Below are 19,320 nucleotides of genomic sequence, written 5' to 3'. Positions count from 1 at the left end.
GTATCTTGTGAATGAATGTGTAAAAGTGGCATGTTGGTTCAGGCAAAAACAAAAGGAAGCCAAAAAAAAGATTCCGTTGCCGGGACTCGAACCCGGGTCTCTCGGGTGAGAGCCGAGTATCCTAACCAGCTAGACTACAACGGAAGTTGATGCATACTTCCATGTAAAGCTATATGACGTATAAAACAAATAACGGTAAGTCACGGTCAGAATTAGGAAGTAGTGAAGTGCCGAATCCCTTTTAAATTAGAGTTAGTTTGACCACTCGTCTTATTTAAAAATTTGTGTTAAACATTACTTCTTTTGTCGTGGCTTACTTTATTAATAAAAGTTCTTCAAAAATAACTTAAATTTGACTATGTTTATATAAATTTTTTGAATAAGACAAGCGGTTAAACTTGAGATCAAAAGTCAAACGAATTATAATTTAAAACGGAGGGAGTGCTTATCTATCCGGGTGTCCGTTCAAACATTGTCGCCTCAGGTCAGACGGAATTCTGACTTAGGTAATCAGCCTGTTCGCTTATTGATTTCAGTCAGGACTTATCAGTCAACCAACAGTGTTTTTCTCTCATAACAAATCAGCACCCGCCGGACTTATTTCAGTCAGGACTTATCAGTCAACCAACAGTGTTTTTCTCTCATAACAAATCAGCACCCGCCGGACTTATCAGCTCAGAAACCGAATAACGAACAGGCTGAACGTGTGCACACCGAGACTGATCCCGCTGTTTCTGCCGACTCGTGGGCCGGGTGACATCTGCTAGCTTCGGCAGAAAATGTGGCGAGGTCCCCCTAACTTCACGTACAACCACATCAAGAAATTCTAAAAATAGCAGATTTCGCCGAGAAGCATGCTTGCTGCACATATATCTCTTTCCAATCCGACCGTTGTTCGCCATTGCCGCCGACGCCGTTTCGTCCTCGGAAGCTCTCCCTGGTCACCAAGCTCCAACAGGTAACCTGTCTTGTGGTTGTTGAGGCTTGATCGAGAGGAGCTAGGCGGCATGGGGGGCGGGAAGGACAGCCACGATCCCTCGAACGCGGACAAGGGATTCCACGGAGGGTACCCGGGTGGATACGGCCAGTACCCCGCCGGCTACCCAGCTCCTCCACCGGGCGGCGCATACCCTCCCGGCCCCGGACAAGGGTATCCGGTGCCACCTGGTGGGTACCAGCCTCCGGGTGGCTACCCTCAACCTGGCGGGTATCCGCCGTCGCACGGTGCGTACCCTCCGGGTGCAGGCGCCTATCCTCCCAGCGGATACCCCCATCAGCCGGTCTACCCACAGGCTGGTTATCCTGGTCACGGTCCACCGATGGCTGGTAATGTCCATTAATTCATCTCTTTATTAGTAATTAATTAACTTGGTTGTTTAGGCTTTGGCATTGTTGTTTTTAGTATATATAAGAGACGTTGGATAGCAATAATATTCATTAGTGTAATTAGTACAAGTTATTTCATATATAACAATACATTTTCTATTGAACAATTCAGGGACAAGTCAGATCCCCACCTACAAATGCTACAGAAACATATATACATTGTTCATTATACTCCATTGTGGCCGCAGAATTAATCCAGGGCAGAAACATATATACATTGTAAAATGATACTCCGTTGATACTCCTTCACATTTTGTATGATATTCATAGCGTCATCTTATCTACTGGAGTGATACGATTCAAACCATTACAATAAATTTGGCAGGTCATGGTGCTATGTATGGAGGAGGCCACGGTGCAGGGGGTTCTGGAGGCTTCGGAGCGATGTTGGCCGGAGGTGCCGCCGCCGCAGCGGCGGCGTATGGAGCTCACAAGGTGTCCCACGGAGGCGGCCACGGGATGTATGGCCACGGCCACGGCCACGGCAAGTTCAAGCATGGCAAGTTCAAGCACGGCAAGTTTGGCAAGCACAAGAACAAGAAGATGTTCGGCCGCAAGTGGAAGTGATGAATGAACGGGGTAGATGAAACTAGTAGTATATATATACAAACCACAGCTACCGCAATTGACGGCTTAATTAGATTCTTGATCAGCAAACATATATTGAATCCCGGCCGGTTATGCTAATTTGATATGAATATGGGAAGTGATTCCCTAATAGTTTGTACGGATGTTGGCAGTCTGAATTTAAGCATCGAATGCGTGTTTGGCGCAAAGCAGAGCTGGTTGGCGTCTTCCTTCGCCCCGGCAGCAGACTAGCAGGTCTATCGAGCAGCAGCTTAGTATTACTAGCGGTAGCAGACTACTAAAGCTAGCTGCTAAGCAAACGGCCCAGCGCTGCGCCTCGTGCTTCAACACATGTTAGTAGATATATAGGAGTAGAATAGAAAGGTTTTATAGTACAATATATACACTGTCATGAACTCATGATAAAGCCTGGCTTCGGTCCTGCATTGAGCTCATGCTTGATCACTGCATTGGTCAATGCAGATGGTGTAGATCACTGCATTGGTATTGGTACATTTTTCAATTTCTTGGAGTGAATACTGTGAGGTGTTTAGCCTCGGCCTTCAGTCAATAATTATCAATATCGTAGAGTGTATATTGTGAGAGGTGCTCTTGATTACCTAGAAAGACTGTTCAGGTTCCTTTTGTGTATAGTACATGGGGGCATATTTTGCCATGTTGGTGGTACCCCCAAACACACTTTGCGCGTGGAAGTACTTTGTGTGGCAAGCATTCGGAAAAAGAATGACATAGTACTAATTTTTTTGAGCAGCTGTGGCACTTTCATTATAGTTTAGGAAAGCAGAAAACAGTTTATATGCAATTCCAACAACAAGGAAATAAAGAAACCAACCAAGAAAACAGACATAGTACTAGATATTAATTGACAAATATAATGTTTAGCAAGAGACGCACGCGCTCTCTGCAATTACACATCCATCTCTCAGTTCATGGAGAAGGTGTCCACTTATACAATTTACTAAACTTACTACACTTATACAGCTTATCAAAATCCCGATCCTCATTCTCGCGGGCAGTCCACGTTCCATCTCCGAGCAGCGTATGCACAAAATAATGCATCCTGCTGTCTTGTACTTCTTCAATGAAGTACAAGTTGAAGCTCACGGTCACACTTTGAAGATCTGTGGCGCTTGCGAGCACGAACTGCAAGAAGCGGAGTTCGCAGCCAGTTCCTGTCATTCCCCTAAAATCTGCTTCGCGGAGGTTAGCTAAAGCGATATTGCTTGATTCCCAGTTGTCTGAATGATTGCAGGTGAAATTGAAAGCTTCATCATCTTCTGAGTCATATTCATCCTGTTTTTTTTTTTTTGAAACGCAATGGCAGGACCTCTGCCTTTCCATTAAGATAGGAAAGAGAGTTTATATACAAGAGCTGTAGAGATCCCCGAGCAAGACAAGGGGGTAAAGAGGTGAAAAAATTGTAGAGTCGTCTAGGACGATTACTCTCCCCAGGAATGAGCCATCTTCTTCTGAAGGATGTCCTCTTTCGTTCTTGAGGCCACCTGCATTGTCGTTTCGTGGGTGTTTGTGAATATTCTTCTATTTCTCTCTTTCCAAATGTTCCAGACGGTGTAGATTACCAAGCCGTTGAAGCGCTTTCTGTCGTCCTTGGTTATCTTGGATTGGACCTCTTCCCACCACGAGATCAAATGGGTTGGATCTTCGGCCGAGAGGATTATGCTCGCATCGAAGTGTTCCCAATGTAGAATGAGATTCCATACTGCTCTGGTGAACGGACAAAGCAAGGCTAAGTGGAGGCACGTTTCCAATGGGCCGTTGCATAGGGCGCATCGGTCTTGGTGTGGCCAACCTCTCTTTTGTAGATTATCCGCAGTGAGGATTTTCTCTCGCGCCATGGTCCAGACGAATACTTTGCACTTGTTTTCAGTGAATGCTTTCCATATGAGATCACTCCGAAATGCTCTGTAGGAACCGCAGAATTGTATTATGTAGGCCGATCGGGTGGAATAGGCTCCGTTGGCTGTTCATTTCCAGGTAATGGTGTCTGGAGTGCCCGGTGTTAGGTGGATATCTTGCAACCTGATCCATAACGAGATGAATTCCTCCACCTGCGATGCTGTAGTGATCTGGCCCCTCAGAGCGGCGACCCAGCCATTGTTACGGAGCTCAAGATGGATTGACCTATTTTTACATCTCACTAATTCAAATAAACTGGGCGCAAGATGCTTTGGAGCCTCACCGTCCAGCCAGCTGTCATGCCAGAAGCGAGCTTTTTGCCCATCACCAATTGTGACTGTCATAGATGCATTGAAAAGTGCCCGATCTAGATCGTTGCAGGGAAGCTCCATTCCAGCCCAAGGTTTAGAAGTGTCCACCCAATCCTGCCACAGCCATCTTAAGCGCAATGCCCTGCTGAACTTGTTAAGGTCAGGTATTCCAAGCCCCCCGAGGTCCTTTGGCCTAGTTACTGTCGGCCAATTAACAAGGCAGTGCGATGAAAACACTGGATAAAAACTAATAATATATAAAAAGCTGCAGGCTTTCTTAATTTGGCGTTAGGATAATGTGCTGCTCACAGTCTTGAAACCCATATATGGTGAATCGTCTAGCTTTAGACTGAGATATTTGAGATTCTTGAATCTTGCGAGGAGACTTGCGACGCCATCTCCAAAGGAATGGCGCTGACATTCCACATCAATGCTAACCAACAAAGATGTGACGTTAGGAAGCTGTGGTATGTTATTTTTGATCAAGTCAATGTGACGTTCTTCAACCTGACGATCAAATCAAGGGTCAGGAAAAAAAAACAGATGCAAAGCCAACAAAAAGAAAGAGTGTGAAACAAACAGAATATAGTGCCGCAGTCTCACAAGACATATAAGTACCCATGGAACGTAGAGATGCACGAGCAGGCATCTCAATGATGAGCTACAACGCTTCAGGAGGCAGATATTACTACTATTTTCATCGTCATCGTCGTTGTCGTCCTCCCCCTTCTGGGTTATCAAGTCAATCTTTAAGCGCCACACGCACGGCAAGGGGCCATGGATGAGGCCTCTGTTCGGGGAATAAGTGAGCTCCTTAAGCCCTGGCGCTGAAACCGTGAGTGACTTGAGATCCCCGCACTCGTTGATCTTAAGATATAGGAGCTTTGGGGTCGTCAGTTCCAGCAACTCCATATCATCGACAGCCTCCATGGACAGCTCCAACAGTTCGCCGGCATCGAGCACCAGCTCCTTGGTCCAAGCGCACTCGAAGTTGATATACATCATGCTCAGCTTCTGCAAGCTTGGGCAGCACATCGATGACGAGAGGCGAGCAAGAAGATGGCCACTGCCCGCTGCTAACTCCACGAATTCGAGCGTGAGGTACTTGAGTGATGTGAACACCGCGGTGCGTGGGAGTCGGACCTCTGCGCGGTTTAACCCCAAATGCATGCACTCCAGCTTTGGGGAGCTAGGAAGAAGCTCATCGAGATCCATTAGAGGCGTCTTATTGACTAGTGGCAGGCGAAGGTTGAACTGGAAACCCTTCACTTGGTGGCGCATGGCGTAACGAATCCACGACTCCGTCCGCTGCTTCCATGGCCGGCCACAGGAGTTGCTGTCTTTGGCCGAGAAGAGAGTGCGCGTCCAATAACAGCGGGATCTTCACTTCGTCGATGCGGGCTTCCGATGTCGCACCCGCTCGCTGCTCCAGTACGCTGTTGACGATGGCGATGTACCGTCGGACGTCGTCGGCAGACTCGAGCTCCAGCCACCCAAAGAAATCCAGGACGGGTAAGCGCTTCCAGAGGCCACGCCACTGCTTCGACAGCACGCTCGTGCGCACCAGCTCCCACACGTTGAGGTGCGCCAAGCTGACGATGAGCTCGCACAAGTCATCGTCCAAGGCGCTGATCCGATCGTCGCCGCCGGTGCTATCAGTTGTTGGGCTTGACAGTGGCGTTGTTCGCTTCGCCTTCTTATTCATGGACTCTATGGCTACCGGATGGGGAAACAGGCAGGGAACTGTCTCATCAACATGCTGTGGTGGAGAGGTACAGGTATCACTAGTGCTTTCTGCACTAGATCTAGTAGAAGAAGCATCCAAATTAGTGAGACCAGACCTAGGAGAAATACCATTGTTGCTAACCTTAGATGCCACTGAACTATCATTTCTCTCATATCCATCTTTTGCAACGACCTCCACAGCAATGTGAGCCACCCTTTCATCCCATTTGCCCTTCATCATTACCTGCCATTGATCATCCCTTCTAATTTTCCATTCAGAGCCAGTATCAGTGTCCAAAACCCAAATTGACAATGTCTGGCTAGGTCCCTAGATAATCTTTCTAGCAACATCATCATAGAACTGAGCTAGACTGTACCCAATGCTCCTATCCGGCCACAACTCATGCTCTTGCTCAGCCATTTCTAACAAACCACCATACTCAATATCAGTATACTTAGCAACTTTAAGAACTACTCTAAATACATTGCCAGGTTCAATCCTGCCATGAATGTAAACATTCCACAATTAGACATACACCCAGCCCATGCAATCTGTTACCCGTATTGGCGAGAATAGGACTTACCAAGGGAGGCAGCTGGCAGGATCCATGCTCACAGGTCCGAATCGAGCACGTACTACATCAGCCGCCTACATATGAATAGCAAACAAACGAGTTCAGGTCAAGAATGCCGAATCCCCCCAAATCCCCATCGAACCCTAATCTTGGTTCGCCAATGCTGCATGCATAATACGGGGCAATGGCGTCACTAACCTTCCTTGCGTCGTCAGGAGCGCCTGTGGGAACTACGGATCTGTCAGGTTGGAATGAGCACGGAGCGCCGTCGTCACCAGAGGTCGGAGTCGCCGCGAAGCGCGAGGAGAACGGGGAAGAGGGAGAGAATGGGTGGGGAATGAGCGGAATGAACTGAGCGAGGGGCCCGGAAGACAGGATAAAGCGGCAGGGGCAGCAATGTCTTTTCCCCTGCCCGATCCACGGTGGGAAGCTGATCTGGACTGCCACGACGCCAAAAGTGGCAAAAAAGATACAATGAAAACTATTCATGTGGCAAATGTGTAATTGCCATACTAAAATTGGCAACTTGATGAGTACTTCTCGCAACTATGGCAAAAATTTAATTTTCCCCTATTTGGAAATTGGGGGAAACCCGAACTGACTTGTGCGGCACCTGAAAGGAGTCTGGTGCGGTGGTTTACATGGTTAGGGACCGGTCTGGGCTGTCATTCATTATTGGGACACTTTGTAACAGTTTGGTTTTCAAGCTGCCCGTTTTTTTTTTAAATGTGGTTTTTAAAACTTGATGAGGTGAGCGGGGGGGGGGGGGGGGGGGGGGGTGTTTACCGGTGTTCGGTCCCACCTGGTGCAACAACATTAGATCATTGCATTGGTACTAGAGTGTATATTGTGAGATGTGCACTTGATCATTAGCGTGAGAGGTTTAGCATCGGCCTTCAGCCAATAATTATCAATATCCATATCCTAGAGTATATATACATTGTGAGAGGTGCTCTTGATTAGCTAGAGAGACTGTTCAGGTTCCATTTTGTGTATATGGGCCGGGGGCGTATGTTGCCATGTTGGTAGGTACCCCAAACACACTTTGCGCGTGGGAGTACTTTGGGTGGCAAGCCTTCGGAGCTGGCATGGATTGCTTCATCAATGAAGTCGTAAAAAAAGAATTTCGTAAACAAAAAGAGATGGACTTGCCACACGAAAAAAAAATAGATTAGCAGTGCAACAGGAATTTAAAAAAGCAAATTTATTGCTCCACTGTGTGATTTATTTTTCATAGAAGAAAGCCACAGGCAAACAATGCAATATAAGTCGCAACAAGAATGACATAGTACTAATTTTTTTGAGCAACTGCAGCAGGCACTTTGCCCTTTCATTATGTACAAAAGCAGAAAATAGTTTATATACAATTCCAACAACAAGGAAATTAAAGAAACCAACCAAGAAAACAGACATAGTACTAGATACTAATTGACAAATATAAATTATAATGTTAGCAAGAGATGCATGCACCATCTCTCAGTTCATGGAGAAGGTGTCCACTTATGCAGCTTATCAAAATCCTGATCCTCATTCTCGCGGGAGGTCCACGTTCCATCTCCGAGCAGCTTATGCAGAAAATAATGCATCCTGCTATCTTGTACTTCTTCTTTAATGAAGTACAAGTTGAAGCTTACGGTCACACTTTGAAGATTTGTGGCGCTTGCGAGCACGAACTGCAAGAAGCGGAGTTCGCAGCCAGTTCCGGTCATTCCCCTAAAATCTGCTTCGCGGATGTTAGCTAAAGAGATATCGCTTGATTCCCAGTGGTCTGAATGATTGCAGGTGAAATCTAAGTCTCCACAAACATCATGGTCGTAATATTCATCCTGTTGCAGCATGGAGATCGATATGCATAGTTTAGTGCAAGGGAAACACTGTATATAAAACTAATACACAAGGCTGCAGGTTTAGTTACGATAATGTGGTGCTCACCCTCTTATACCAGATATGCGGCGAATCGTCTAGCTGCAGACTGAGATGCTTGAGATTTTTGAATCTTGTGAGGAGACCTGCGACACCATCTCCAAAGGAATGGCGCTCACACTTAACATCAATGCTAACCAACAAAGATGTGACATAAGGAAGCTGTGGTATCTTATCTTTGATCAAGTCAACGCGTCGCTCTTCTTCCTGATGATCAAATCAAGGGTCAGAAAAAAAACAGATGTAATTAAGCCACTGGAAAAGGAATATCGTTAACAATAGATTAGATTTGAACCTTGCATCAAGCTAAGCTAACAAGTAGAAAGAGTGTGAAACAAACAGTGCAAATAAAGCCGCAGTCTCACAAGATATATACATACCGATGGAACGTAAAGATTCACTACCAGGCACCTGACTGAAGAGATATAATGCTTCAGGAGACATGCTAATTTGGGTCTTCGTCGTCGTCGTCGTCCTCCTCCTCCTCCTTATGGGTGATCAAGTCAATCTTTATGCGCCACAGGCACGGCAAAGGGCCATGGATAGAGGCTGTTCTCCAAATAAGTGACCTCCCTGAGCCCCGGGGCTGAGACCCTGACAGCCCCGAGATAATAGCACTTGTTCATTTCAAGATACAGGAGCTTCGGGGTCCTTAGTTCCAGAAACCCCATCTTATCGACACAGACACATTCCATGGACAGCTCCAAGAGCTCGCCGGCGTCGATCACCAGCTCACTGGTGAAGACGTGCATCATGCGCAGCTTCTGCAAGCTTGGGCAGCACGCCGATGACAAGAGCCGAGCAAGAATGTGGCCACTGCCCACTGCGAGCTGCACGAATTCGAGCGTGAGGTCCCTGAGTGATGTGAACACCGCGGTGCGTGGCAGTTGGACTACTGCGTGCCTTAACCTCAAACGCATACACTCCAGCTTTGGGGAGCTAGGAAGCTCATCGAGATCTATTACAAGTACCTTGTTGTTGGCTAGTGGTGGCAGGCAATGGTTGAACTGGAAACCCTTCACTTGGTGGCGCATGGCGTAACGAATCCACGCCTTCGCTGCTTCCATGGCCGGCCACCGGAGTTGCTGTCTTTGGCCGAGAAGGAGAAAAGAGTGCGCGTCCAATAACAGCGGGATCTTCACTTCGTCGATGCGGGCTTCCGATATCGCACCCGCACGCTGCTCCAGTACGTCGTTGATGATGGCGATTTACTGTCTGAGGTCGCCGGCCGACAAGAGCACCGGCCACCCGAAGAAGTCCAGTACGGGTAAGTGCTTCCAGAGGCTGCGCCACCGCTTCAACAGCACGCTCGTGCGTACCAGGTCCCTCACGTTGAGGTGCCCAACCTGAGGATGAGCTCGCGCAAGTCGTTGTCCAGGGCGCTGATCCGATCGTCGCCGCCGCCGACGCTGCCGTCGTCTTGGTCAGCGGTTGGGCTCGGCGGCGGCGGCGTTTGCTTTGCCTTCTCCTTCATGTACTCCATGGCCGCTGGATGGAGCAGGCAGGGAATCAATGGAATCAGGCCAGTGGCTCTCTTGCGGGCTGCGGCGGTGGAACAACGATGGGTGGAGAATAGAGGGGTCGATGCTGCGTGTGATAGTTCAGGTGGCGTGGTTGTTGACTACCGTATACACTCCACTATAAGCAGAGAGGAGCCAGCGTGGAGGTCTGGAGCAGATCCACATGCCCGCGCGGAGACCGACATCGGAGTAGCGGTGACGGTCGGCCCCCCGGGGGGGGGGGGGGGGGGGGGGTGTTCAATTGAGGGTGGCTCGATTTGAACAAAGGATAGGGGGAAACGAACGACAAGCAGAGCGGCGGCTGAAGCTGAAGGGAGTCTGGTGCAGGTGCGGCTGAGCCTGAAGGGAGTTTGTAACAAATATGTTCACGCAGATATGCTTTTAAAATTTAGACTCTCAGCTCGGCGCCGTAGTAATTGGCATCGAGACTACACGTCTCAGCGTCATAGTAATTGGCACCTAGATCTTGTGCCCACGCTGATGCCGAGGCAGACATGGCAGCCAACTCGGCGCCATAGATTAGCTTGGCGCCGAGCTCAGCGCCTACATCTTTGACGCTGTGCCTACCTGACATGTGGGCTCCCTTTACTTTCCCTCTTCTTCCTCTTTCCTTCTCTCTCGTTCATGCGACTCCCGAGCCTGCCCGCCACCAATGCCGCACCACCACGCCCATGCCTGGTCCTCCACGCCAGCTGCTCCGAGCCCGGCCCAGCAAGCCCCCCGCGCGCCGCCCCCACCTCGCACCACCCCCCGCGTGCCGCTGCCCCGCGGCCGCCGGTGCCGCCACGCCCACCGAGCCGCTATGGCAAAACCGCATAATCTAATGCCTCCCAGGAGTACTTGTCTTCCATTAGACACTAAGTACTCAAAAGATGACACTAAACTACGTAGTTCCGTCGAGTACATCCCAAGGAAGAACTCAAAAACCCACATTTTTTCATTAGGATCATAAATGAGAGAATACCGCTTACAACATTCTGAAATCATTTCTTACATTACTTTATTACAGTAACAGAATATTACCTCAATTGATTATAACAGCGGAATATAATAATGTTATCAGAGTTACAGAGGAAGCAAGATTAATTTAATGACATGGTAGAGCATTAACATAGTGGACATTTTTATACAAGAGATGCTAGCAGATTTTACATCTTTTCTTATAAAAACCTTTAATGAGGGTTATAAATAAACACTACGGTCGTAGCGGGAAAGTAATTCTCTCTGAGTCCACCAAAAGGTTTCCACACACAAGAATCAGCTCTAAGTATCATCCGGTTACATGCAACAGGGGGAATTAAAACCCTGAGTACTCGACTATACTCAGCAAGACTTACCCGACAGGAGAAAAACAAAAGACTATAAGGATATGCAAGGCTTATTTGACTTGTGGGTTATTGCATCTGCGGAAGCATTACTAAACGTACGTCCTTATAGTCAATTTTATTAGCAGTCATTATTAGTTCATTAACTAACCATTTTATGTAAGCACCTATGCTACTTTTAAGCAGGTGGTGAGCAATCAGAATTATTTTACCATCTTTCATATTCCAGTTCTTACTACGGTGCTAGACCGTAGCCAAGTCAGTACCGTCTCACGGAAACGACGATTCGCTAACCAATGTATCCCAGCAGGGTACCCCAAAACACACGTCTCGTTTGTACCCCAGGTACAAACAAGACCAACTCATTCCACTCCTGTCATGGCATCCAGGTCTCCGTCCAAACTTGGAATCCAAGCCCCCACACTGGAGACCGATCGGTCGGTCCGGAAAGAGCCGGAACCTACGACAAGAGCGTAACGAGCCTTTCCGCTCCCATAAGCAAATATGTGCTCAGGATAATAAGACCGTGACCTAACTACCATCTACAGAAACGGACGTGTCGATGACCTAATACTAGGGTACCCCAAGAGATGGAATCAATAACCATCGAACGTTAAAAACTTCTGGACGGACAAGGGCGCCGCTACGTTCCTTACCCGAATGACGGAAGTTTGGTTCCGTCTCGCCCGACGCCTTTAGGCTAGCCCTGCCTCGCCCAAGGGCTAAGGGCTAGTCTCCGCCTCATCCGACGCCTTCGGGACAGCTCCGCCTCGCCCGAGGGCTAAGGGCTGGCCTCCGTTTCGCTCGATGCCTTCGGGACAGCTCTGTCTCGCCCGAGGGCTGAAGGACAGTCTCCGCCTCACCCGACGCCTTCAGGACAGCTCCACCTCGCCCGAGGGTTGAGGGATAGACTCCGCCTCGCCCGACCCCTGAGGGGTGGGCTCGGTCACGCCCAAGGGATAAGGACTAGACTCTGTCTCGCTCGACGACCGAGGATGAACCTCGCCCCGTTCGATGTCCAGAGACTGGTTTCATCTTACCTGATAACTTCTCCTTTGTTCCCTCATGATGATGGGTACAGAGCAAGACAAGACATTTAGGTCAACCATGGCTTCAAGGACCATACCCTACGCCCCGGCAGGAAAGGTACTGCTAGGGAACGACTGGACGGGTGCTTTAGACCCTTCTGGGCGCTACAGAGCCCAAAAGGTATTGCAGGCACGTGCTCCTCGCCCTGTAAAGTTGTAGGCGCCGCCTTCAGCTCTGGGACACGGAACCCGACGAAGATATACGACAACCACTACACTCCAGAAAAGGATTTGTGATCTCCATGAAGGACGGACATGCCATCACCACGTTATGGACCTAAGGGAGCGGCACCCGCTTTCCGACCCCTCGGGTCCACCAAATCAAAGGACTTTGCCCACAGCGCTACTCCGGACCCCGACCCCGCGTCCCTCCGATAGAGACTCATAGGAGCCAGAAGGCATGCGAAGCAAGGCTAGGAAAGATTCATAAGTCAAAACCATTGTACTGCAGCCCATACCCTGCGCAGGTGAAGGGTCGAGATGGCGACTAGAGGGGGGGTGAATAGTCTTTTCTAAAACTTAATCGCGTCGGCTAACCGATACAAATGCGAAATTAAAACTATCGGTCTAGCCAAGACTATACCCCACTATATATGTTCACTAGCACCTTGCAAAGATAACAAATATGCAACCAAGGTGCCGGGCTAGCTAGAGCTCTCCTAAACAATTCTAAGAGCAAGGTTACACAAACCTATACCACTAGTATTTTAAGCAACAAGAAAGCTCCTACACATGCTAGTAAGCAAAAGCACAAAGCTAACTAAGCTCACTAGCAATGCTCAATAACAAGGCAACCAATGCCTAATTAGAGAGCGCAAATACTTAGCTACACAAACTAAGCAATGTGACCTACAAGGTTACACAAACCAAATTAGCCACGCAAGGGAGCTACTTCTATGCTACACAAGCAAGAAGGTAATTAGCAAGCTACACAAGCTATCTAATTACAAGAGCAACTACACAAGCTTAATATGTATAAAGTAATTGCAAGATGTGTAATGGGGATGCAAACCAATGGGAAGAACACGGTTGACACGATGATTTTTCTCCCGAGGTTCACGTGTTTGCCAACACGCTAGTCCTCGTTGTGTCGACCGCTCACTTGGTGGTTCGGCGGCTAATTGGCATCACCCGCCAAGCCCGCACGTCGGGCGCCGCAAGAACCTACCCCGGAAGTGAGGGTAGCTCAATGACACGCTTTACTAAAGTTGCTCTTCGCGGCTCCCGCGGGGCGAGCACAATGCCCCTCACAAGCTCTTCTCTGGAGCGCCGCACAAGCTTCTTGCGGGCTTCGATGGAGACCACCACCAAGCCGTCTAGGAGGTGGCAACCTCCAAGAGTAACAAGCACCACCAGCTTGCAACTCGATCACCTAGTGCCACTCGATGCAACCTCACGATGCAATCGCACTAGAATCGCTCACTCACACAATCGAATGATCACTATCAAGTATGTGTGAGATGGAGGGCTCCTAAGCACTCTCAAGCATGGACACAAAGTCCCCCAAGGTGCTCCGCACCAGCCATGGCTGAAGGCCACTTCTATTTATAGCCCCAAGGTCTAAATTAGCTGTTACCCCTTCACTAGGCAAAAATTGGGCCGACCGGACGCTCCGGTCGTGTTGACCAGACGCTAGACCGCAGCGTCCAGTCGCCCGCAGACGGCCACGTGTCCCGATTCAAACGGTCACTTGACCTGACTGGACGCAGCAGCTTCAACTAACCGGACGCAGAATCCTCAGCGTCCGGTCGTTTCCAGTAAGCTCCCCGAGGCGTATTTCTTCGACCAGACGCGTCCGGTCCACCTTGACCGGACACAGACCAGCGTCCGGTGCAATACCCTCGGTACAATGTAGACCCGTCAGTTTGACCGGACGCAGCCTTTCAGCGTCCGATCGCTGCGTGACCCAGCGTCCGGTCAGTAGACCAATGCCAGCGTCTTCGCGATCAACTCGTTTTCACTTCTAACTTCTTCACCCTTGCTCCAATGTGCCAACCACAAGAATTTGCATCCGGCGCAATAGAAAATAGGCATTCCATTTTCCTAAAAGCGCCGAATCATTTCCCAAACCCACCAAGTGTACACCATCATGTGTATGTGTGGTAGCTTTTCACAATCATTTCCCAAGGGATGTTAGCCACTCAACTTGCCACGCCACTCGATCCTAGCGACGATGCAAAGTTAGATCACTCGAGTGGCACTAGATGACCGATATGCAAACAAGTTTGTTCCTCTTGATAGTATGACCATCTATCCTAAACCCGGTCATATACTTCTCTACACACCTATGACCGGTGAAATGAAATGCCCTAGGTTATACCTTTGCCTTGCGCATTCCATTCCATCTCCTCCAATGTTGATGCAACACATGCACCAACACGATCAACAATGATATGATCCACTTCATATCATCACATGATCATATTCGTTCATCGATCTTGACTTTACTTGCTCTTCACCGTTGCTATCGTCCATCGGCGCCAAGTCTTGCTCAAGCTTCACCGCCATGCGGTCCATCACTCCAAAGCCTTCGACTTGCCCTTCACGCTTGCAACCGGTCCATCAAGCCAAGTCTTGTCTTGATCTTCTCCACCTTGATCACATGACTCAATGTCATGTCTCATGTGCATTTAAGCTCTTTCATCATCACATGTGTGAGCTTTGCAACATCTCCAAGCCATTTTCACCTTCATGGCATATGTTGCTCACACATATGTACCTGTGGACTAATCACCTGTGTATCTCACATAAACACAATTAGTCCACCTAGGTTGTCACTCAATTACCAAAACCAAACAAGGACCTTTCAGCAGGGCAGTATTCTACAAACATCCTGATATTCTATAGGGGCATTGACAGTATTGTAGGCGCTTATCATCCTTTCACACCCATCAGAATGGGTAACCGAGCTGGGTATACGTGAGCCACAAGGCTAGGTGGAGTACGCATCCTAAGTCCTCACCCTTGTAAAGCCGTCCCCTTCATCTATAAAAGGGGATGTGCTTCCTCCAACAAAGGGAGATGGAACGACAGACACACACACACACACACACAGTCAAGCTGCTACCAGGCTCTTGGCCTCCTTTCAACCCTTCTATCAGAGACTTGGGACCTGTCCCTCTCGATCGTTTGTATCCCCTACTATGAACCATTCACGGTGCTAATAACACGAGCAGCAACAAACTAGACGTAGGGATATTCAGCCCGAACCAGTATAAATCTTGTGTCCTTTAGCGCACCATCCGAGCCTAATGCGCATTACTATAAATTTACTTGCCGGTGCTTGTACGAAACACCGATAGTTGGCGCGCCAGGTAGGGGCCTTGCGCGTTCCAAATCAGGCCTCGGATGGCCACCCATGCAATCAGCTAGGCCCCAGGCGCACACGTGCGTTTCAGCGACCTAAATTTCATCGTCAGACTAGGAGGAGAACTGGCGCTGACCCACACGGCCGCCCAGTCTCTCCCTTCCATCAACCTCAGCCGTCTGAGGCTTGAGGGTCCGCCGGGCAACTCCCTTGGACCCCAGTTATCCAGGGAGGCCTCGCGCAACGTTGCCCTATTTTTGGAAGGCCCCGTACAGAGCGCCTCGATAGCATTTCCGTTCGGTCTCTGCAACGCTACGGTGACCGCTGGCCACCTTCTGGCACCACGTATGGTTCAGCCACCCACGGACAGCGAGTTTGTGGGGATGATTGAGCATGATACAGAGACTCTCTATGGGCTCCTCAACGAGGAGCTAGGATCGTTCTCTAGCTCGGACTCTAGTAGGGGGAGCCACCACCATTCTCGGGAATGCTTCATGGCGCAGACCCCCGAGGGGCATGTCGAAAGTGTCTCCGAGGAAGAGGTCACCCCGACAAACAACCCTGACGGCAGATCTGAGGAAGAGACGACAGGCCCATCTCGCCTAAGGATGGAGCAACTGAGGGCCCGTCAGCTAGAGATCGATGAGGTCGGGCAAGGGCTCGTCCGGGAGTACGCGGACATCAATCGCGAGATTGAACGCCACAAAGACGGGGGGCGCGCGTGCCACGGCCCGCACCGTACACCAAAGGATCCTCACCGACTATGGGACCCTTCCTCACTTCGCCCGAGCGAGCCAAAACATCGCCGCAGCAACCACCTTGCTGCATGGCCTACCGGAGGCCACGACATCTGAGGATCGCCGCGCCCGCCGAGAAATCCGCACGTTACTCGAGCGGGCGGCGGCACAGCAGGCAGAAAGTTCATTGTCCCGATGACGCAAGCCCGACACCAGCCAACGAACGCCCTCGGTGCGCCCCACCAAGGACGCATCCGTTCACCAAACACCGCCAGGCGGTAGGCCACCCTCCGCCATCCTGGTGCATCAACGTCTCGGCCACAACCACGATGTGCGTAGCACCATCGACGCCCATAGGCGCATCCACGGTGATGCAGGAGAGGCGGCCCGCCGCGGCTACCATCCCCGACGCGGCGGACGCTACGACAGCGGCGAGGACCGAAGCCCGAGCCTTGGCCTACCAGGCCCTCAGGCCTTTGGCCGACACATCCTCAACGCTGCGTTCCCCCTAAGGTATCGACCACCTACCAATATCCCTAAATATTCTGGCGAAACAAATCTCGGGCTTTGGCTCGAAGACTATCGGCTTGCATGTCAGGCCAGTGGTGCGAGTGATGACGATTTCATTATTCACAATCTCCTACTGTTCTTGGCCGATTCGGCGCGAGCATGGCTGGACCACCTACCGTCCAACGCCATTCAAAGTTGGGCGGATCTAATGGAGATCTTCGTGGGCAACTTCCAGGGCACGTACAAACGCCCTAGAAACCCATGGGACCTCAAGAACTGTCGCCAGAAGGCCGATGAAACCCTCAGCAGGTACATCCGACGCTTCTCTCGGTAGTGCAATAAGCTCCCTAACGTCACCGACGTCGACGTGATAGGAGCTTTCCTATCCGGGACAACCTATGAATCCCTAGTCCACAAGCTAGGACGCAGGGGCCCACGGACTACCAAGGAACTCCTAGATATCACCACCAGTCACGCCTCTAGAGAGGAGGCGGTCGGAGCCATCTTTGACCGCTCTGACAGAAAGACGAGGCGGGACGAGGACGCCGGCGAAGGCGCCTCCAACCGTCCCGCCAAAAGGAAAAATAAGAAGCAACGGCGCGACAACTCGCTCGTGGCCGCTGCCGACCGCAAAGGTGGCTAGAAGCCCGCGGAGGGCACTCTGAACCACTTTGAGAAAATGCTCGAGGGGCCATGCCCAAACCACACCTTCCCGGCCAAGCATCTATACAAGGATTGCGGCCTCATGCGCAAATACTTGTCTGGGGGCCTTAACAAAGGGGAGTAGGGGAAGGAACCTGTTCCCGCCACTAACAACGCAGAGGAGAAGGACAATGCCTTCCCGATGCCGACCGGCGCCCTCATGATCTATGGAGGATCAACGGCCTACGACTCTAAGCGCCGCCAGAAGGTCGCGCACCGCGAGGTCTATACAGCCAGACCGGCCACGCCTGCCTTTCTTCGGTGGTCAGAATCCGCCATAACCTTCGATCGGACCGACCATCTAGATGTCGTCCCACACCTGGGAAGGTACCTGCTTGTCGTCGATCTGATCGTCGGTCCAAAGCGGCTCACGAAAGTACTGATGGACGGAGGCAGTGGCCTCAACATCATGTACGCCAAGACACTCGACAAGATGGGCGTCGACCGAACGAACCTCTGTCCCATCCGAGCGCCTTTCCATGGCGTCGTGCCTGGTAGGCAGGCCATGCCACTGGGGCAGATCAATCTGCTCGTCACTTTCGGGGATCGGTCCAATTACCGGACTGAGACCCTCACCTTCGACGTAGTGGGGTTCCTAGGAACTTTCCACGCCATCCTGGGACGACCATGCTACGCGAAGTTCATGGCCGTCTCTAGCTACACGTACCTTAAGCTAAAGATGCTGGGCCCCCGCGGGGTCATCACCATCGGCACCTCCTTCCGTTGCGCTTATGAGTGTGAAGTCGAATGCTGCGGCCATGCCACAGCAGTCGTCGCCACCGAAAAACTTGCCACCCTCAGGGAGGAGGTCGTTGAAGAAGCACCCGACGCCAAGAAATCAACCGGGTCGTTCGAATTGGTAGAAGGCACCAAGGAGGTCCTCTTGGACCCCAGTAACTCCGAGGGCAAAAAAGTCCATATCGGGACCGCGCTCTCCTCCGAATAGGAAAGCGCGCTCGTCGACTTCCTCCGTGATAACAAAGACATCTTTGCGTGGAAACCCTCGGATATGCCGGGCATCCCGAGGGAGGTCGCCAAGCATACTCTCCAGATCCTCCCAGGCTCCAAACCAGTGAAGCAACGCCTGTGCCGCTTCGACAAGGAAAAACGCCGAGCCATCGGTGAAGAAATAGCAAAATTGTTAGCGGCTAGGTTCATCAGGGAAGTACACCACCCAGAGTGGTTAGAAAATCCTGTTCTTGTGCGAAAAAAGAGCGGGAAATGGAGAATGTGTGTCGATTACACAGGCCTTAACTAGGCATGTCCAAAGGATCCGTTTCCTTTGCCACGAATAGACCAAATAGTCGATTCCACCTCGGGGTGCGAAACCCTCTGTTTCCTTGACGCATACTCTTGTTACCACCAGATCACGATGAAAGAATCCGACCAGCTCACGACATCTTTTATCACCCCCTTTGGATCGTTCTGCTACATTTCAATGTCGTTCAGTCTGAAGAACGCTAGGGCAACTTACTAGCGCTGTATGCTCAATTGCTTTGGAGACCTCATCGGGTGGACCGTAGAGGCCTACGTCGATGACATCGTAGTCAAGTCCAAGCGAGCTGACCACCTTGTCGCCGATCTTGAAAAAACCTTTGCGAAACTCCGGGCAAACGGCATCAAACTCAATCCTGAAAAATGTGTTTTCGGGGTTCCGAGGGGCATGCTGCTCGGCTTCATTGTTTCCGAGCGCGGCATCGAAGCCA

General features: G+C 50.3%; 2 protein-coding genes, 1 long non-coding RNA gene and 1 other non-coding gene across 4 annotated transcripts; 1 reads left to right on the top strand and 3 right to left on the bottom strand.

Annotated features, from left to right (window-relative positions):
• Positions 1 to 71: 71 nt before the first annotated feature.
• TRNAE-CUC (transfer RNA glutamic acid (anticodon CUC)) lies at positions 72 to 144 on the bottom strand. The gene has a single exon. It is a non-coding gene; the product is annotated as a tRNA-Glu (tRNA).
• Positions 145 to 918: 774 nt separating this feature from the next.
• On the top strand, positions 919 to 2,393 carry LOC136537721 (glycine-rich protein A3-like). The gene is made up of 2 exons (XM_066529680.1): positions 919 to 1,326; positions 1,712 to 2,393. The coding sequence occupies exons 1-2, from the start codon at positions 1,008 to 1,010 to the stop codon at positions 1,951 to 1,953; spliced, it is 561 nt and encodes a 186-aa protein (XP_066385777.1). The 5' UTR covers positions 919 to 1,007; the 3' UTR covers positions 1,954 to 2,393.
• Positions 2,394 to 2,901: 508 nt separating this feature from the next.
• LOC136535991 (uncharacterized) lies at positions 2,902 to 6,839 on the bottom strand. The gene is made up of 5 exons (XM_066528428.1): positions 6,701 to 6,839; positions 6,512 to 6,576; positions 4,821 to 6,427; positions 4,512 to 4,709; positions 2,902 to 3,267 (listed from the first exon to the last, which is right to left on the bottom strand). Exons 3-5 carry the CDS (start codon positions 5,481 to 5,483, stop codon positions 2,902 to 2,904), a joined length of 1,227 nt encoding a protein of 408 aa, XP_066384525.1. The 5' UTR covers positions 5,484 to 6,427; positions 6,512 to 6,576; positions 6,701 to 6,839.
• Positions 6,840 to 7,959: 1,120 nt separating this feature from the next.
• On the bottom strand, positions 7,960 to 9,045 carry LOC136537720 (uncharacterized). Its single transcript, XR_010779131.1, has 3 exons — positions 8,806 to 9,045; positions 8,435 to 8,632; positions 7,960 to 8,328 (listed from the first exon to the last, which is right to left on the bottom strand). It is a non-coding gene; the product is annotated as an uncharacterized lncRNA (long non-coding RNA).
• Between the last annotated feature and the right edge of the window lie 10,275 nt (positions 9,046 to 19,320).

Source organism: Miscanthus floridulus, chromosome 2 (genome assembly GCF_019320115.1).
Source record: "Miscanthus floridulus cultivar M001 chromosome 2, ASM1932011v1, whole genome shotgun sequence".
Taxonomy (NCBI): Eukaryota; Viridiplantae; Streptophyta; class Magnoliopsida; order Poales; family Poaceae; genus Miscanthus; species Miscanthus floridulus.
Note: the sequence above shows the minus strand (reverse complement) of the source record. Positions and strands in the feature narration are given on the sequence as shown.

What these genes read in the sequence shown, in the direction of transcription:
- LOC136537721 (XM_066529680.1), top strand. Translation starts at nt 1,008, where the DNA reads ATGGGGGGCGGGAAGGACAGCCACGATCCCTCGAACGCGGACAAGGGA. An exon ending in TCACGGTCCACCGATGGCTG is followed by an intron (nt 1,327 to 1,711) that starts GTAATGTCCATT and finishes TAAATTTGGCAG; the next exon opens with GTCATGGTGCTATGTATGGA.
- LOC136535991 (XM_066528428.1), bottom strand. Translation starts at nt 5,483, where the DNA reads ATGCGCCACCAAGTGAAGGGTTTCCAGTTCAACCTTCGCCTGCCACTA. An exon ending in TGCATCTCTACGTTCCATGG is followed by an intron (nt 4,710 to 4,820) that starts GTACTTATATGT and finishes TTTGATCGTCAG; the next exon opens with GTTGAAGAACGTCACATTGA. An exon ending in CATATATGGGTTTCAAGACT is followed by an intron (nt 3,268 to 4,511) that starts GTGAGCAGCACA and finishes AAAAAAAAACAG; the next exon opens with GATGAATATGACTCAGAAGA.